This window comes from Fopius arisanus, unplaced genomic scaffold (genome assembly GCF_000806365.1).
Source record: "Fopius arisanus strain USDA-PBARC FA_bdor unplaced genomic scaffold, ASM80636v1 scaffold00037, whole genome shotgun sequence".
NCBI classification, from domain to species: Eukaryota; Metazoa; Arthropoda; class Insecta; order Hymenoptera; family Braconidae; genus Fopius; species Fopius arisanus.
In genome coordinates, this window is record NW_011887776.1 from 795,799 (window position 1) to 813,087 (window position 17,289).

The 17,289-nt window shown below is 38.5% G+C and overlaps 6 protein-coding genes across 7 annotated transcripts in view; 3 read left to right on the forward strand and 3 right to left on the reverse strand.

Moving 5' to 3' along the window:
* Nucleotides 1-6,132, forward strand: part of LOC105266302 (paramyosin, long form) — a 6,398-nt gene extending 266 nt beyond the window's left edge. The window contains exons 2-7 of one of the 2 annotated variants that reach the window (XM_011304342.1): nucleotides 306-624; nucleotides 4,169-4,261; nucleotides 4,343-5,033; nucleotides 5,113-5,497; nucleotides 5,584-5,698; nucleotides 5,771-6,132. In XM_011304342.1, the coding sequence (XP_011302644.1) occupies nucleotides 4,186-4,261; nucleotides 4,343-5,033; nucleotides 5,113-5,497; nucleotides 5,584-5,698; nucleotides 5,771-6,045 (1,542 nt within the window). In that variant the 5' untranslated portion in view covers nucleotides 306-624; nucleotides 4,169-4,185 and the 3' untranslated portion in view covers nucleotides 6,046-6,132. Of the gene's footprint in view, nucleotides 1-305; nucleotides 625-4,168; nucleotides 4,262-4,342; nucleotides 5,034-5,112; nucleotides 5,498-5,583 lie in introns of both variants that reach the window. The other variant, XM_011304341.1, reaches the window with a different exon arrangement.
* cpa (F-actin-capping protein subunit alpha) lies at nucleotides 1,319-3,848 on the reverse strand. The gene is made up of 3 exons (XM_011304340.1): nucleotides 3,600-3,848; nucleotides 2,865-3,114; nucleotides 1,319-2,690 (listed from the first exon to the last, which is right to left on the reverse strand). Exons 1-3 carry the CDS (start codon nucleotides 3,798-3,800, stop codon nucleotides 2,272-2,274), a joined length of 870 nt encoding a protein of 289 aa, XP_011302642.1. The 5' UTR covers nucleotides 3,801-3,848; the 3' UTR covers nucleotides 1,319-2,271.
* A 1,008-nt stretch (nucleotides 6,133-7,140) lies between the features above and the next one.
* Nucleotides 7,141-8,657, forward strand: LOC105266364 (uncharacterized). The gene is made up of 5 exons (XM_011304476.1): nucleotides 7,141-7,761; nucleotides 7,830-8,031; nucleotides 8,160-8,307; nucleotides 8,374-8,479; nucleotides 8,551-8,657. The coding sequence occupies exons 1-5, from the start codon at nucleotides 7,141-7,143 to the stop codon at nucleotides 8,599-8,601; spliced, it is 1,128 nt and encodes a 375-aa protein (XP_011302778.1). The 3' UTR covers nucleotides 8,602-8,657.
* On the reverse strand, nucleotides 8,417-10,763 carry LOC105266365 (uncharacterized). The gene is made up of 6 exons (XM_011304477.1): nucleotides 10,631-10,763; nucleotides 10,110-10,553; nucleotides 10,021-10,025; nucleotides 9,211-9,954; nucleotides 8,911-9,150; nucleotides 8,417-8,832 (listed from the first exon to the last, which is right to left on the reverse strand). The coding sequence occupies exons 1-6, from the start codon at nucleotides 10,648-10,650 to the stop codon at nucleotides 8,660-8,662; spliced, it is 1,626 nt and encodes a 541-aa protein (XP_011302779.1). The 5' UTR covers nucleotides 10,651-10,763; the 3' UTR covers nucleotides 8,417-8,659.
* Nucleotides 10,764-11,074: 311 nt separating this feature from the next.
* On the forward strand, nucleotides 11,075-14,727 carry LOC105266304 (kelch-like protein 5). The gene is made up of 10 exons (XM_011304344.1): nucleotides 11,075-11,508; nucleotides 11,594-11,755; nucleotides 11,958-12,271; nucleotides 12,330-12,425; nucleotides 12,498-12,687; nucleotides 12,814-13,038; nucleotides 13,272-13,434; nucleotides 13,521-13,733; nucleotides 13,959-14,130; nucleotides 14,220-14,727. Exons 1-10 carry the CDS (start codon nucleotides 11,295-11,297, stop codon nucleotides 14,280-14,282), a joined length of 1,812 nt encoding a protein of 603 aa, XP_011302646.1. The 5' UTR covers nucleotides 11,075-11,294; the 3' UTR covers nucleotides 14,283-14,727.
* LOC105266303 (protein phosphatase methylesterase 1) lies at nucleotides 14,186-16,277 on the reverse strand. Its single transcript, XM_011304343.1, has 3 exons — nucleotides 16,028-16,277; nucleotides 14,732-15,901; nucleotides 14,186-14,278 (listed from the first exon to the last, which is right to left on the reverse strand). Exons 1-2 carry the CDS (start codon nucleotides 16,096-16,098, stop codon nucleotides 14,791-14,793), a joined length of 1,182 nt encoding a protein of 393 aa, XP_011302645.1. The 5' UTR covers nucleotides 16,099-16,277; the 3' UTR covers nucleotides 14,186-14,278; nucleotides 14,732-14,790.
* Between the last annotated feature and the right edge of the window lie 1,012 nt (nucleotides 16,278-17,289).

A 17,289-nucleotide genomic window follows, 5' to 3' on the forward strand; every position in this document is an offset into this window, starting at 1 on the left:
GATACTTTTTCAAAAATTTTGAATTTTACATTTTCCGCGAATACCTTCTCAATTGTCATGCTCCCCTGATACTTTTTCAAAAATTTTGAATTTTAAAATTTTTGTGAATACCTTCTCAATTGTCATGCTCCCCTGATACTTTTTCAAAAATTTTGAGTTTTCAAATATCCGTGAATACCTTCGCGATTTTCATGCTCCCCTGATACATTTTCAAAAATTTTGAATTTTCCATTTTCCGCGAATACCTCCTCAATTATCATGCTCCCCTGATACTTTTTTTTAAATTTTGAATTTTTCAATTTCAGTGAATACCAATTTCATTGCGTGTCGCGCCCTCCCGCCCTTGGGGTGCAGTACTACGATGCCGCTGGGGTAACTCCAACCCCTAGAACTGAGCCTCTACTTCAATCAATCCTCTTTGTGATAGAGGCTCACTATAGCTGTTGACAAACTTCAGGCGTATCCTCCACTCAATCGTCAATACTCCACATAAACAAATATGGCCGGAACGTCAAATTGGTTATAAACATAACAGAAATTCGTCATGATTTTGCATGGATGCGAGTGGATAAAACATCAATCACTCACTGAGGGGTCCTGCTCCAATACTTGCAGCTGATTCAGGTACAAGTGATTTTTTTCATTCATTTGAATTCGTGTGAACGAGTTCGGAGCACTGATGAATCACCTTTGTTGTGCTCTCGTGTATAATATTTTATCCAAGAGAAACTTTTGTGTATTGCATTTTCATTCTATAAATCGCAATCTTTACAAAATAATTGGAAGACAATTAAAATTCCTTGAGGAATGAATTATAAACGGATTGTAATTAATAATTGATATATATTTCTTTTAAGTACAGATTTGTTTATCCGCAAAGTGTCACATCACTTTTTTCGCTCAATATTAACATTCAAATAGTACACAATTCAACCAGTAAATCGATTTTATTATTCTGCGGTTGTCCATCCATTTTCAACATGAAAATTGTCTCAATTTTAAATTGCTAAGTGATTCCCTCACTTGGATTCGTCACCACTTCTAGTTGTAGGCAGCTATTCTCTGTAGAATTAGATAGTACTCGAATACATATCATTCTCTCGTAGAAAAGAAGATTGGGAACTTCGTGATCTCCACTGTTGCAAAATTCGATGGAAGTTGGTAACAGACATAGGCAGTGTGTCGATTGAGGAAATTATGAATGTCTAATTAAAAAAAAAATGCATATCGTTCGCATAAACAGCTGAATGATTTTAGTGAATGAAGAGCGACGAAGAATATTGCAGCAGTGTGAGAGCCTGTAATGATTGTTATCATATTTATTTGCTTTCGTATTTTTTATTCATATATTGATTTTTTTGTATTGTGAGATATTCCAATGCTGGGGCATATTTTATTCTTGGCATTTATCATTCATCCAAAATCACCTATTTACATACAAAACTTCTTATTAATGGAAACGAAAAAAGAACAATTTAAAAAAAAAAACATGAAACACATTAATTAAGGCTCCAGCAGGCTAGCATAGGCTACACTCTACAATGTACAATGCATTTATGTACTTCATGATTCAATTTGTTGTATTCACTCATTTAGGTATTTTAAAGTTCTCTTTTACTCTTTATTCTACGTTTTGCATTTTCGAGGGGTCTGGCTGTGCAATGTGTGGCGAGCGAATAGCACCAAAAAGTTTATTAACTTTCTGCTTGAAAACAGTATAGAAATGAAATATCTCTGAATGAAAATTCGTATCAACTTTTCATCCCCCTTCACGCGAAAATTGTTTCGTCTTCGTTTTCATATAAAACATTACGTTTACTGAAAATTTATTATATAAATGCAATAAGAGTTTCCAAAAAACGTTCAGTTCACATTCACTCGATGTTGTGAGTAATAAAAATATATCATGAGAAATTATTGAATTGCGCAATTAATTTTCGAATCGTTCAACGATATCACCACGTAAAAAACATTTTCATTGTGCTAACTACGAAGGGAATTGTTTATAATTCATTGTGCAGCCTGATTATCCGAAATTTCGTAAATGCCATCTCTGAATACTCCACGGTTTCGTTGACGAATGAGACAAAATAAATTATCGTCAACTCCAATAGAATGCTTTTATTTTCTCATTTTATGCGGACTGTTACAACTAGCCCACGTACACATCACACCTCCAGACTGATTCATGATTCAATTGTGATGATTTTTAATTTATTCATCCCTCATAGTTCAATTCTCTTATTCAATTAATATAAAAAAATCTATCTTCTATTGACTCTTAAGCTCTTTCCCAATACTGTACGAGACAATTTTGTTCCAGTCCATTTTCGTTCGCATAACAGGAAGTTGTCTTCGGAGTGCCTTGAATGTCGTATCAGACATTGTCTGATAATTCTCTGATATTGCCGTTTGATAATCATTCTCAGATTCCTCGACAATACGTATCAGCTCCTTGGCTGTTTGCTTTTCACTTGTTATTGGTAGGCTCTCTTTAATCTCTTTACTGCTTACCAATTGTACATTACCATCTTCATAATAATGCACTTGAACTTTGAGACTACCCCGTAACTCAGCATTACTCGAACTTGTGCTAAATGACACTGTCCATACTGAACGCCAACGACCATTCCAGAAGTTTTTCGGCTGGAATTGATGATCTTCTATGCACGCAGTCAATGTTATGTTCCCTGGAAAAATTCGGAAAAAATTTTCCAACTCTGAGTCTAGATTTATTAGAAAGTCAAGGGAAAAAATTATTGCATCAACGATTAACTTTTACCATAAAAAAAATATACCCTGATAAAAATGAATTGATTTTTCTCAATGATTTACTGGATTGTAAAACGGAAATGACCCCCTACCTCCTTGGCTTTTTCCAAAGACTGAACAAACACCGTGTCTGTAGTGGCTTTGAGTATAACTTATCATTTCCTCCTGAAGAGCTGATCTCCATGGCTCAGCCGTTGGATCAGGCTCATAGGGTTCATAATCTGTAGCCTCTTTCCTCAGATGATCGTACTTGAAACTCTGCTTACTGCGAGCATCATAAAACCTCTGACTACCCAGATCATTGTGCTCGGTTATTAGCGCTGGGTAATCACTACCCTCAATCTGCTTGAGAAAACCAACATGAAATGTCATTGATGTGTTGCTAGAGTACGAGATATAGGTTATCTCGTGGGATGACTCATTTGCCAGGAGAGCATTCGTCACGGAATAGAGAAAAAAAAAAATCAAACCCACCCAGTCATGATCGTCATTGGAAATTAGCCGAATGAATTTATTTCTTTCAAGTCATACAACAAGACGAAAAATGGGTGAAAGCTAATCCGTGACAGCGTGAAGATTAATGAGTTGTAAACCGTCAGTGACGACCGTATACGTATTTGCTGTGCTCCAATTACACTGGCAGATACGTCAGTACGAGAGCAATGGAATTTCCGTGAAAAATATAAAACCGAGTGGAATAAAAAATTTTCATAATTTCACCAACTGTAGAGTAATGAATTTAATTTCAGATTAATGAAGCTATGAATTATCAGAAATAACTTTCACAATCAGCTTTGCAATCTAACAGTAGTAGTTTGAAGACATACCTTAACAGGCGTGAGCTGGTCCTTATTGTATTGAGCAAATGCACCTGATGCACCCTCTTTTAATAAGTTGTCGTTGTTTAATAAAAATCTCACATCGTTGAAAACCTCATTGAATTCACCCGGTGGTGAATGAAGTATAAAATCCGATACAACACGTAATTTCTCCTGATCGGAGATCGTGACAAACTCATCGTCCGCCATCTTAACTATCCAACGAACTGGTGCAGCGCGCACTCTCTATGCTCGGTACCACGTCTGGTAACCGTACCGTATACTATTCCATTTCATTCTATACTATACACAACTATACATACAAATCCAACTCAACTCGCACAATGTGTCAAATCCGTCAAATTCAAATCGGCGGCTCATGTACCGCACATTTATCTTCCAGTATTTGCAATAAAAAATGTTAAAAACCGCTAAATAATGCAATAATATGATATATTTTTTGAGATTGAATTTTTTCAGGAGATAATTTTAAATGTATTTGGAAATTAATAGGTAGACTTTTTCGTCTGAAATGTTTATGTTTAATGTAATAAATTTTGGTTTGTTAATATTTTTAGAAAAAAAGTGCCAAATCATGGCAGATGATCCGAATAGAGATATTGTACCTGTTAAAGAAGGATCTTGCATAGAGACTTGTCGCAGTACTTGGGGTAATTAATTGATTTTTTCAATTTGTGGAAGAATTTTCAAATGGTGAAATAATATTCGAGGAGATGTAAAATTATTGGCAGGATTGATGGCGAATCCGCGAGAGCGACATGCAGTCTGTAAACTTGATCGTTATGAATTAGAAGATAGATATTTACGTCTGCTCGACGAGGCCCAAGCCCTGAAGAAGTTATCAAATGCCCAAGAGGACAAGCTGAAATGTTTAACAACACGATTAATGAGAATTTCTGCATCATCGCGTCCATGTATCGCAGCAGCTCTGACCATTGACAGCGATAGAATGAGAATTGAAGAACTGGAACGCGAGAATTCAAAGCTGAAGGACAGAATAATTGTATTGAAAACTCAAATTGTCAGTCATAAAGGCTTGAAGAGATCACCACCCCGAAGATGTGTTCATTGCAACTTGTCAAGACCCACGACATGTCGCAGTGAAGGCGCGCGTACGAAAATATCCACTAGCACGAATTATGGAGGCGGAAAAAATGATTTTCAACATCAAAATGACGTGCGCATTGACAAGTTGCATCAGCAGAGGCAGGAGATGATATCGAGAATATCAAAGTTGGAGGATCAACTCATGAATTGTCAAACTGAACTTCAGAAGACGAAAGTCAATGAGAATATCGAATACATCCGAATGTTGAGACAGATAAAACAGCAGGAGGAGCAGTTGGCCTCCAAGCACTCTATAAATACATCTTTAGATGAGGAAGTTCGGATTTTGAAACAACAACTTGATGAAATATCCAGGTATTAAATATAAATTATTTTATATTTAATAATTATGACGTCAGTAAAGTTTGTTTAATGGAAATATTTTTTGTTCCAGTAAAAATGGAAAAATCTCAGCTGCTCTTCAAGCCGAAAAAAATCGAATGACGGAATTCGACGAGACATTATCAAAAAGCATGAGTTCTCAGTTGGCTCTGCGTGAGAAAGACGAGCAAATAAATGATCTGATGAATGAAATAAAAATCCTCCAGCAGAATAATAATGAATTGATATCTCTCAGTACGAAAAATAGTGAAGTCGAACTGGAGAACATGGAGTTGAGAAAGAAAATCTCGGAGCAGCAGGTGGATAATCACAATTTGAGGAGTGCTTTTAAAAACGAGCAGACGAATATCACAGCTCTTCAAGCTGTCAACACCCAACTCTCGAGAAAATTGCATGAACTGCAGAAAGAAATGGACACTATGACCATTCAATTGAAAGTAACTATCATCCCATTTAATTTCTCCTCAAACAATCAAATCCTTCGTAAATATAAAATTAATTACGAAAAATAATTTCTTTCCAGTCATTTCAAAATAAAACCGAAAAGCCAGAGAAATCCGACGAGCGAAAACTAGTGCCAAAATTCGATAAAACCACCATCACCAGTCCAAGAAATCGTCGAGGATCTCCCGATGAAAGTAATTATTCCACAAAAAATCATGAGAAAAAAGTAGAGACAGCTGTGCAAACGGAGAGCACAGAAATCCCAGCTGAAAAATTTTGTTCAACAGAGCGACTCAATGCCCAAGAAGAAGTTAAAAAATCTCCTTTAAAAAATCAGGAAGAACAAGTGGAAACAATGGTTGGTGCTAATCTATCGAGAGATGAAATTCTCAAGCTCCTGGATCAGGCGCAGATAAATGTACCTTTAGAGAGCCACAATGCTGCCAAAATGCGTCAATTCGAGACATTCAGTCCTGTGCACAGACAAAGGCAAGTAGTCGCACTAGAGACACTTTTATTCGGCGACAGTGGTTACTCTTGATCCCAAATGTACGTCCCGCTAGTTTAATTGAATTTGTATTACTATATAATAATGTTCTCATTCTCATAATTCGAAGCTATTTCTACAATAATAATGCTTCACGAGAAGTAAAATATTGTTCTCCTTCTTTCTCCCTTTCCCAAGACAATCCTGCTCCAGCGGTGAATCCCTCGCTACGGAAACCGACTGCGATCCTCACCGTCTCATTCAGAATTTATGCGGTATTTTGAAAGGATACAATAATGTTATCGTTGCTAAAATTCAAGATAAACATTCAGACACTGTCGATCGAAATAACAATGCAAATATTCAAACATCGACTCCTAAAAAAAGATATAAGGCAAGTTGCGCTTGTAACGACGATGTCAGTCCGACCGAGTCATGTGGAAATTGTTCGGGGGATGATAAATGTCCGTGTGATAACACCAATCGTTCTGTCACGTCTGATATCGATGATATTCGTATGTGTCTTGAAAAAACTATAGATACTATGGAAAAACAGAGGTGAGTATTATTTTTTTCAATCCATCGGAGACAGGCAACTGCAATTTTTCGATTAAATTTAGAGAGAAAATCGAAGTGAGACGTTACGAAGTGCTGCCCAAACCACAGAATAGAATAAATTGTCGACAAAGTTTTTCACCGGATGAATATTCTCGTTATAATCTAGCAGATAAGAGGAATTCATTCCATCCCATGCTTGTCACTAATCAGCAAGGATTAGTTGAGATTCATATTTCATCGCTTCAACTCTCGTCTTTCGTCAGTAATTTCGATATGTTTAATTGAGTTCCTTTAATTATTCGAATCACTCAATAATCGCTAACCTTATTCGACTCATTAAACTAGGCGATAGACCATCTCTTTGGAGACCTCAACGTGAGCCCTTCGCTCTTCATAGGTTGCGATTTGTGCGGTCAGGGATCTATTTTTTCACCCACCCAAACCTACCCCAACCTAATATTCAACTCCTCATGCGCCTACAGAGTTCCCAGTATTTTAAACTTTTTGGATTGTCTACATCGAGACTTCATTCACTTCCAAGTGCACATAGTTCAACCGGGAGGCACACCCTGCCTCATTGCCCATGGAAAAATGAGCGTCAAAGATATTCTAGATTATCCCCAGAATAAACTCCACTACATTGTTAATATGGAATGCAGCGTGCCCTGTTACCGCACTGCGAACTTCGGTCAGATTGTTTTCTGGATAAGATTGAGCTGCGATGTCAATCGTGTGAGGATGTTCAAGCAGCAGAGAAAAAAACTTGAGACCAGTACAAATTCTGAGATGAGACGAGCAGAAAACGAATCAAAACCACGATCCCGTCGTTTCTCTCAACAAGAATTCAAATCTCCTGAATCTTCTCTCGACACTCTTCACACGATTCACGATTCTCGGAGAAGAGACACCCATTTCGAATCCATAACCAAATCCCATCAATATCAATCTTCAACCACTTCCACTAGCGAGAGAATAGACCCCAACGTCGGGTATGAGGAAAGCAGGAGTGATAATTTTCAGAGTCGTACGGACTCCTGGAGGGCGTGGAGTTCGGGGGATTATTCCGGAAGAAGAAAGGAAATCGGGGAAGCCGTTCAGTTACAGCAGCAGATCAACAGCGGTTTTCCCGATACCGATAATCTTTTCGATGACACAAATACAGTTATCACGGATGATTGGGGGAGATACAAGAGAAAGTCATTAAACAGTCAGGCAAGGATTTTTGAATCGTTAATAGTAGTTGATACTATTTTGACAATTAATAGCGTTTGCTCCAGCAGATGACTGAGACTGGTGACGCTGTGGTCATTAGGATAGAACGGCTGAGTCTCTTCCCGAGGTGCACTTTGTTGAACGATCGAGATGTCAAGCAACTTTATGTGGAATTTTCATTCCTGGGAAATCATGGCCCGGATTTGGAAACCGTGTCGGTGCCAATACCTAGGAGTTCACCGTATCATCTGTATTTCAATTATATGAAGAGTGAGATATTCTCATTGTTAGTCGCTCATAAAAAATTTAATAGGAAACATTCAATATATAATTATATAGGATATAAAATAATGTGATTGTATTTTAATTAAATAATTCGGCGTTATCTCAAACTCCAGAATTCGACATCGACACGAAAATTCATTCTGATCAGCGGAAGAAATTAGAAGAAATGCTGTCTGACGAGGTGAGTTCGACAGTGAAATTCACGATTGTTAATGAACCGTTGATGGAAGAAATGGAGACTAAGGACTGCGTCGAAGTTGGGTGAGTCAAAAATGAATTTAATTAATTTTATTTGATCCTGTAAATTAATTCAATTTTTGAGGGCAGTCATGCATATTTGAACTTGAAAGAGCACGTGTTAAATGGAGGAAGTCATGACATCTCTCTTAAGGTTTCCAACATCGAGGCGAGTGACACTATAGGATCATTAAAGGTGCAGCTCATATTCTCTGTCATTGATGCAATTTCATATTTTATAATTAATTAATATTTTTTATACAATAGATCACAGTGTTGGGAGCAGATGCCATTCGCAAATGTATTACGCAAGATTGAGCTGCTTGCGTCGAAAATATTTTTATATCTCCATGTGAAATATATTATTTCGATAATATTATCTTTTTATTTCCGTCTTCCTCTTCTTGGTCTTTGGTCTCGGTATTACTCTTCGGAATACATCGTAATGAGCACTTGTCACTGCCTGCATGTCTCGACAATTTCGCGGCTCCTTAATCACCGACCAAACTCCTTCGATTGTATCAACTCCTTGGCAAATTCTGCACGCACCTGTTTACACGCTCTTATTACAAGAATAAAATTTTTTAAACCATCAAGAGGTGAAGTAAATGGATCAAATAATTGTACCAACAAATGTAGCTAATGATTTCAGGTAGATGTTCGTTGCAACAAGAGCGAAAGGAGCGCCTCGTTTGAACGGAATGTGTCCAGTGACATTCCATGTAGTATTCAAAATGCCATTATGAGTTTTCAGGGAGGCATTCATTTTTTCCAATGCAACAACCAGAGTATGATTCGTAATCGTAATTATTAATTCTACTCCCGCTTGAGTGGTCGTCCACGATCCCGAAACTTTACAGGGTAAACCTGAAATAATTTTATAAATTTCACAGTGCATTAAGAAATCACGCGAATTGAAATATGTACCTTCTCTCGGATTATTCCCGGTATGATCATTTTTTAAATCTTCTAGTTCGTCAATGATTTCGTTCAAAATCTCATTAGCCACTTGTTTGGTTTCTAATCCAGTGGAATTCACTGAAGATTCTGCCGAGACTTCCCCGGAACGACCAGAGATCGTTGGAGGATTATACTTTGTCCCGTTTATCTCCTCTCGATCTTTTATAACTTCCGGATTGACTTCCGTTTTCAATGCTGTACAGTTTGAAGTTAAATTTTCGGTATTTGCTTCGTGTTTTAGGAGACGAAGGGCTCGAGTTGTGACGGGAAATCCTTTCCGTCTCTCTTCGACGTGAGGAAAATAATTTTGGTGCCTCCTGGAGGGATCCAGAGAAATTCGAGGTGGATTATAATCCGGGAGGTACATCAGAGAATTTTCATCGATATCGGGTAATTGTGATCCCCGTGTCCACAAGGGGTTTGAATACGGGTACATGTACTCGTTGAATTTTAAATTCTTATCGAAATTATCGGTATCGGTATGCGCATAGGCTGAGATTTTTTTATTGTATTTTTTACTCGGTTTATTTGGCACTTGTCGGGATATTCTCACACGCAATGGCTCTGGATAGAACGGATCAAATATTGGCAACGGGTGTCTCATGGGATTCATAAGACTCACTCGAGTGATTGTGCAATCCATGTCATTACGTTTTACTTGAATTTTTCTTGACGCAAAATCATATTTCCGCCGTGTTTCATCGAAATTCCCTGAAACCTATTCACTGTGTATTTAACAATATTTTGAATGAATCCAGGTATTGGGTATCCAAGTACATCTACTTGGATATCCCGACATCGAATCGTACGGAGAGAAATATTCAATGAAAATTTCGAAATTTTTCTCGGTAATCTTTAATTTTTACAGAAATATTTCTCTCCGTGTGGTTTCACCCTGCACCTTCCGCTCCAGTCGACGTCGTCGATTATTTCTGTGATGATGACTATGATGATGATGTCGTCGTCGACCCCCGGATCGGTGTCTATGTTTCTTGCGTTTTCGCTTTTTGTGACGAGCACCCTGATGATCAGCCCTTTTCGTACTTCGCTTCTCCACCGAGGGCTTGATCTCCGTGAGCTTTTTCAGTGTCTGCTGAGTTCTCGGCGATCTCAAAACTTCTTTCGCAAATTTTTCAGCCAATACGTGAGTTGGGGATAATTTTGGATTGGATAGAATGGCTTTGACGAACGTTGTACGGCTCTGCCGATTTTTCAAACTCACATTCGTCGGCTCTTCCGAGATCAATGCACTTTTATCGTTAAATTCAATGCACGTGACAGTCGTTACTAGTAGGATACTGACAAAAATTCTGGACAGAGGGTTCGTGAGGTTAATGAACTGACGTGCATCATTAGAAATCAAGTTATCGTCTCATTATATAAATACCTAAATACAATAGCGCGCATTTTCTCGGAGAATTAAATAGTAGAATCCCTATTGCAGCCATCAGTTACAGCTTCAAATAAACTTCACTCTGGCGCTTCGAAATAAAAAAAATTACCGGATATAAAAAACATTGAGGTAAATATAGGCGCAAGTTGTTCTTTACCTTCTTCTTTTTCTCGTTATTTCTTTATTAATTTTCACGAGTTTTCCTGAAAAATTCTTCAACACCGGACATTTCTCGATAGAATAAATTAATTCCTTTGGAGCAATTTTTTTGCTGGGAATTGCAATATGGCCTTGATAGGCAGTAAAAGTTGTAAAAGCTGTAAAATTCAAAGTCTAGTAACGCTGAGGAATGTTAGGAATTTTTCTTCTCGTTTAGTTGGTAATTTTCAAATTGAATTCATCGACTAGCCTGTCTCCCCACTTCTCTTTTCTATAAAACAGTGCGCATGGAAGGGATGAACAGTTTACGCCTGTTCCTGGGAGTTTATGTTTCAATGCGACAAGTGGCGTTCGATCTGTCAAATTGAAACTTGACTGTTTTTCATTTTAAAAATTCCATCACTTTCCCTAACAATGGGATTCTCCTCGTCGTAAATCTCCATTGATCCACGATTAAACTCCCTCCCATCTCCAATTTATCCGATTGATAGAAGAAATAATGAAACATATAGAATTGAACAAAGGAGAGCACGAGTTGCATTTACCGAAGAAAGATGCAACTACCAGTGAACAAAGTATCTCCAGTCTCATGTCCACTGCATCCTCGTCTCAGGATGAGAATTTTCGTGTTGTTAAACATGCGGAGAACAGTTTGCGATGCATGGAGGAATATTTGCACCAGCAATTGTTGACCGACGTTGTTCTCATTGCAGGTCAGTACCCGAATTTTTTGAATTAATGGACAGGTTCGAGGCAATTGAACTCATTTAATAATAAATTGATAATTACGGGCTGCAGGAGATAAACGATTTCCAGCGCATCGTTTAGTCCTTAGTGCAGGCTCTGAGTATTTTTCCGCAATGTTTACGAGTTCTTTGAGGGAATCCGGTCAAAATGAAGTGGAATTGAGGGAAGTTGATCCAGGAGCATTGTGGGCACTTATTCAATATTGCTATACAGGTGAAAGAAGTTACTGCATTTTTTCAAGGTATTCATTCACTTGAGAGGAGTATTCAGGTTTTTGTGCAATTGTAATTAAAAGTGAATCACAATTACTTAGGAATATTTTAAATGGTAATTCTGTCAAGTTGATGAATACGCAGTAAAATCATTCTTCGTTGCGATTGATAAGGATAATGTTAGTGGATATTTTTGATGTCAGGCTGCATTGAACTTCGAGAAGACTGTGTGGAGACTCTTCTAGCAACTGCTAGTCTTCTTCAAATTGACGCAGTGGTGAAAGCCTGCTGTCAATTTCTTATAAAACAATTGCACCCGAGCAATTGCCTCGGGATACGCATGTTCGCTGACACCCAGGGCTGCTCCCATTTATTAAACGTCGCCCACACATTTACAACTGAACACTTCATGGAAGTAATGAAGAATCAGGAGTTCATGTTGCTTTCAGCGGATGATGTTGCCAAATTAATTGAATCCGATGACTTGAACATTCCTTCGGAGGAGATTGTCTTTCGTGTGAGTGAATTAGCTCAATCATTAAATCAACCGATCAAATTAATTATTTAATCCACAGGCATTAATAAGTTGGCTGGAGCACGATCTCGAGGCTCGTCGTAAAGACGCCAGCAAACTCTTGGGATTGGTGAGACTGCCTCTGTTATCACCAGTGGTAAGTGCCGACGAGTCAGTTATCAAAGACAACAGAAAAATACGAGACAGACACATTTTATAATTTCAACAGTTCATAGCTGATAACATCGATGGCAACGAGATATTCAAGGACGATAAACGAGCGCAGGAATTAGTGATGGAGGCACTGAAGTATCATCTGCTGCCTGAGAGACGTCCTCTGCTCCAGACCTGCAGGACCAGGCCTCGAAAAGCAACCGTGGGACAACTACTGGCCGTGGGAGGAATGGACGACAACAAAGGTGGCACAAGCAATAATAATTCTCTAAGAAAAATGTTTTTCCCACGATTCTAGCAATATACTGTTATGAAAGACTTATGTTTCGAGAGTTTTTTTTTATTGTTTTTTGTTCTGTATTATTTCCAAGGTGCCACTTCCATTGACGCTTTCTCTCTGTGCGATAATGCCTGGAAGTACTTGGCTAGTATGAATGGTCGTCGTTTGCAATTCGGTGCGGCTGTCGTTGGATCGAGATTGATTATTGCTGGGGGCAGGGATGGACTCAAGACCATGAACAGTGTCGAGAGACTGGATTTTTCTACTTTAAAGTGGAGTAGCTTGCCATCTATGAATACTCATCGTCATGGCTTGGGTATTTTTTTCTCGCAATCTCTTTCTAGAATAAATATTGGAATATTTATGATTAAGCGTTACTTCTGTTGTACATATTCATATTGGTTTCGATCATTATCGGGTTTTAAAAAAATATAGCAATCCGAAGGACCTTTTCTCAACTCATTCTGAATTCATTTTTAGGATAAATGTAATTAATTTGGAGTCTGCTTAATTAATCTCGTATAATTTATTATTTTTCATTGTTTGCAGGTGTTGCAGTTCTCGGTGGACCGTTGTATGCAGTTGGTGGTCACGATGGCTGGAGTTTCTTGCAGACTGTTGAGAGATGGGATCCAAATACACAGGAGTGGAGCTACATTGCTCCCATGCCCGGTCCGAGATCTACTGTAGGCGTAGCAGTTCTCAACGACAAGTATTTATCACCTGGATATTTTCCCAATTTTCGGTGGCTGATGTCAGTCAGACTAAATATATTTTCCTTTGTCGATGCTAAAATAGATTATATGCTGTTGGCGGAAGGGACACGAACTCGTGCCTGAACACAGTGGATTGTTACGATCCACATACCAACAAGTGGAGTAGCTGCGCATCAATGTCTCAGAGACGCGGTGGAGTCGGTGTGGGTGTTGCCAATGGATGTCTTTATGCACTCGGGGGTTACGATGCAGCCTCTAGGGGCTCAAATGCTTGCAGATATGACAGTGTTGAGCGGTAATTTTTTTACAATTTAAATTGTCCAGTCTTTTCAGGTCTCAAGGAAAAATTTTTTTTTCTCTCGGTGAAGGGATAAATCCGAGATTGAGAATTCCGAAAAAAAAAAAATTCGGAAAGTTAATTCATTCTCACGTGTATTAATGTGTATTAATTATTCTTCTCTGACTATTGTCACTATTGAAAGTCTACAGTAATTTAAACTTTCAATTTTTTGTATTGAAGATATGATCCAAAGACAGATACGTGGACTGTGGTGGCACCAATGAGTGTGGCTAGAGATGCAGTCGGTGTTTGTCTCCTGGGGGACCAATTGTTAGCTGTTGGTGGTTACGATGGGCAGCAATATCTCACTCTCGTTGAAGCCTATGATCCCATTATCAACGAGTGGCACCAAGTAAGTACATCAAATCAACTGGCAGTACCTGTTTCATGGAGTCGGAGGATTTTTGGTTGAGTAGTTTTTTTTTTGTTATATTTTTGTAGGTCGCACCTCTGAGGGCAGGAAGGGCTGGTCCATGTGTCACGTTGAAAGACCCTATTGGCTGAAAAGTAAAGGACCTGACTCCAGTGACTCGTTCATATTGTCATAATCAAAAGTTCCAGTGAAAGTAAAAATTAGGTGGTATTTTTAAGGAATGCGTGGGGTAATCTCAATTGATCTCTCCATTCGTATCGATTGAAGACTGAAAGTTATTGAAGGCTCAGTATTTTATCGAAAATTCTGCAAACTAATTTATTCGCTCAAATTTTGTCATGTCATCGTAATCAAGAATTTTCGTAATATTTTTGCAAGTCTGAATGCATTCGTTTAATTGTCATTGCATTTCTGGAATGTCATACTTGTTGGTTTTACATAATGTTTTTATAATATCTTTAATGTAAGGCGTTCTGTATTCAACAATGTGCTTTAATATTAAGGACATCGTGTATAAATGTATGTTCCACATTGTAATTTCTTAGATAAATAAAAAATTATATATTTGGATGGAAATTACCTCGTTGTAATTTTTTTTTCAGAATCCTATTTCCCAATGCCTGTGGCAACAGGCAGCGATTAACACGCGGGAAACGTCCGGTGAAAATCAGAAGCTGCCTCAGCAAATTTGTTCCTGACCATGAATGTGGCTATTGCCTCAGCCACTTTATCTGGAACATCCTCGTGAACAGCATGTCCACAAGCTGGCAGTACTTGCATTTGAAATTTCCCTTGCATTTGACCTACAGTAAGATCTCGATCTAATCTATCAATTCCAGCGAGAAGTAATAATTTCGGAGCAGGTACATCCAAAAACGCCGAAGACAGCCCCTTAAACCATCCAGCCCAGTATTTCTCAGTCTTAGCCAAGTTTATCCTCCACCCGTATTTCTTCTTATCTAAATTTCCAGGTTCCTTCGACACTGTTGCCTCCTGCTTAACTTCATCCCTACCAGCACCTTCTTCCGTAACATCTTCAGGAATCACATCCTCCCTCTCAATGGCAATCGCAGCTTTATCATCAGCATGATGATTGGATGATAAAAATTCCTCGATATCGTGAGTCGCCAGTTTATTCGTTAGAGTATTTTTTATTTGTCCAGGAACAGATATTTTAGCTGACAGTACATTTCGAATCTGACCACTACGTACACACCACTCGATAGCCTGTGGCATTGACGAGAAACTCGAGGGTCTCGATCTCAGGAAACTCTGCATTGATGTCAATGCCTCCATCGCTGTTCCCTCCACCACGTCAATCACAGTAACACCAGTCAAATTCTTGAGGAGTGGAGCTGCTCTCACAGCCACTGCACCACCCATACTGTGACCTACTAAAATCACGGGAATGCCTTCTGATACAGCTTCAATTACTGCTGCTACATCGGTAGCTAATGTATCTGCGGATAAATCATCATCGTTGGTCGTATGTGTGTCACCGTGACCCCTCAAATCAATCGCCAGGACTCGACACACAATCATCGATGTAATTGATTTAGTAAATTCAGCCCAAGTGAGTGCACTGTATCCTCCACCGTGCAATAACACCAGCATTGGTCCTTCATTACCAGTGATGTAATAATGAAACGTATTGGCCCCGATAACGATATCCTTGGATCCATCAAAATACGGCGTCCACTGGACAGGATCGTAATCTCGTTTTCGTTGGAGAGCCCTGGCTTTACAAGACCTGAAATTATTACTCTTTTTTTTACTCCGCGTCGATCCTTTCGTCCAAGTTCATAAATAACTGATGGACAAAATCATTACGTGGCAGGTAATTTCATATTGCAATGACAATTAATATTTTTCTAACCTCCCAGTGGCGAAATTCAGTCCAGACGGTGGAAGTTTCGATTTTAAAATGGACTTTTGAAGGGCTGACATTTTCCGAGTACTCGATGTATCACCAGGTTTGTCCTTATTTTGAGTAATGAATTTTTTGGTAATGCTATTTTTTTTTTCACAAATAAATACTTGGCATTATTTCTTGTCTATAAACAAATGATTGAATGTTTTGACGGCTCGCTCGATTGATTCCGGATGGGTTTGGATTGGAGCAGTATTTTCCACTCGTGGTAAGAGCGCGAAAATTCAATTCAATATTCCACGAGACCGACAAGTACATTCAAATGCTAATTCGCTACCTTGAAATTATCACTAAACTGTTGTGAGATTCCATAGGTAATTCCCGATAAAACCAGCGGTAAATTAATTCACAAATCGAACAGTAGTAAAAAGAGCGCATCCATTAATAAAATAATCATCAAGTAATGGATGGTGTTTAAATCACGATATTCTTCGATTCGAAGAAATCTCTAGATAATTTGAAATTATCTTGACGAAGGAATGCAAAACAAAGTCATCATCGAACGACATTATAAACGTGCCATGCCGTACCACCTAATGACGTAATTCTTTTCTTCTCGACTCTAACATGAATACATCCGCACACCAAGGAGATTATTGAGAAAAAAAAAGGAAAACATTATTAAACACCGGCCTTGGACCACATCTATCGAACATTCGAGATGAGCCCACGTTATGCCACTCGAATGCCTAAATCCGGAGTTCGCTCCAAAAAATATAAAAATGCGAATAATCCGTGGATTTTTATTCGTGATTTATCAGCAAGTGTTAAAGTAATATTCATGATATTTAAATATTAGATGCTGGGGAGAGGTGCGAAAACGCTTGGAAGGTGCGATTGTCGTGGAAATTTATAATTATTATTGAATATTTAATAATTTTGTGAATTTAATTGATTTGACATTTTTTTTTTAAACAGAGTGGAGTGATTTTTGGGTGAAGAATGTTAATTTCTTGGGAAATTGGAGGGAATAAGGCAGCGCACTCTGTACGATCTGGTTGTAAGGAGGATGACCTTGTGGCATTTGGTACCTGGTGGTACCAGGCGTCGCGTACCAGCCACTCAAACCCACCCGTGGAACGTATCTCCCACGAGTTGCACACCGGTTGGGCTAAATAACAAATGTTAGTATCCACCTTCTCTCTCCCTCATTGCCACCTCCCCATCATCCATCCCATTCTCCTCCATCAGCTTTAAAACATGGATTC

What these genes read in the sequence shown, in the direction of transcription:
- cpa (XM_011304340.1), bottom strand. Translation starts at nt 3,800, where the DNA reads ATGGCGGACGATGAGTTTGTCACGATCTCCGATCAGGAGAAATTACGT. An exon ending in ACCAGCTCACGCCTGTTAAG is followed by an intron (nt 3,115 to 3,599) that starts GTATGTCTTCAA and finishes TTTCTCAAGCAG; the next exon opens with ATTGAGGGTAGTGATTACCC. An exon ending in CTTTGGAAAAAGCCAAGGAG is followed by an intron (nt 2,691 to 2,864) that starts GTAGGGGGTCAT and finishes GAATTTTTCCAG; the next exon opens with GGAACATAACATTGACTGCG.
- LOC105266364 (XM_011304476.1), top strand. Translation starts at nt 7,141, where the DNA reads ATGAGCGTCAAAGATATTCTAGATTATCCCCAGAATAAACTCCACTAC. An exon ending in GTATTTCAATTATATGAAGA is followed by an intron (nt 8,032 to 8,159) that starts GTGAGATATTCT and finishes CTCAAACTCCAG; the next exon opens with AATTCGACATCGACACGAAA. An exon ending in ACACTATAGGATCATTAAAG is followed by an intron (nt 8,480 to 8,550) that starts GTGCAGCTCATA and finishes TTTATACAATAG; the next exon opens with ATCACAGTGTTGGGAGCAGA.
- LOC105266365 (XM_011304477.1), bottom strand. Translation starts at nt 10,650, where the DNA reads ATGCGCGCTATTGTATTTAG. An exon ending in ATGCGCGCTATTGTATTTAG is followed by an intron (nt 10,554 to 10,630) that starts GTATTTATATAA and finishes CCCTCTGTCCAG; the next exon opens with AATTTTTGTCAGTATCCTAC. An exon ending in CGGGAATAATCCGAGAGAAG is followed by an intron (nt 9,151 to 9,210) that starts GTACATATTTCA and finishes AAATTATTTCAG; the next exon opens with GTTTACCCTGTAAAGTTTCG.
- LOC105266304 (XM_011304344.1), top strand. Translation starts at nt 11,295, where the DNA reads ATGAAACATATAGAATTGAACAAAGGAGAGCACGAGTTGCATTTACCG. An exon ending in TATTCAATATTGCTATACAG is followed by an intron (nt 11,756 to 11,957) that starts GTGAAAGAAGTT and finishes TTTTGATGTCAG; the next exon opens with GCTGCATTGAACTTCGAGAA. An exon ending in AGATATGACAGTGTTGAGCG is followed by an intron (nt 13,734 to 13,958) that starts GTAATTTTTTTA and finishes TTTGTATTGAAG; the next exon opens with ATATGATCCAAAGACAGATA.
- LOC105266303 (XM_011304343.1), bottom strand. Translation starts at nt 16,098, where the DNA reads ATGTCAGCCCTTCAAAAGTCCATTTTAAAATCGAAACTTCCACCGTCT. An exon ending in CTGAATTTCGCCACTGGGAG is followed by an intron (nt 15,902 to 16,027) that starts GTTAGAAAAATA and finishes TAATAATTTCAG; the next exon opens with GTCTTGTAAAGCCAGGGCTC.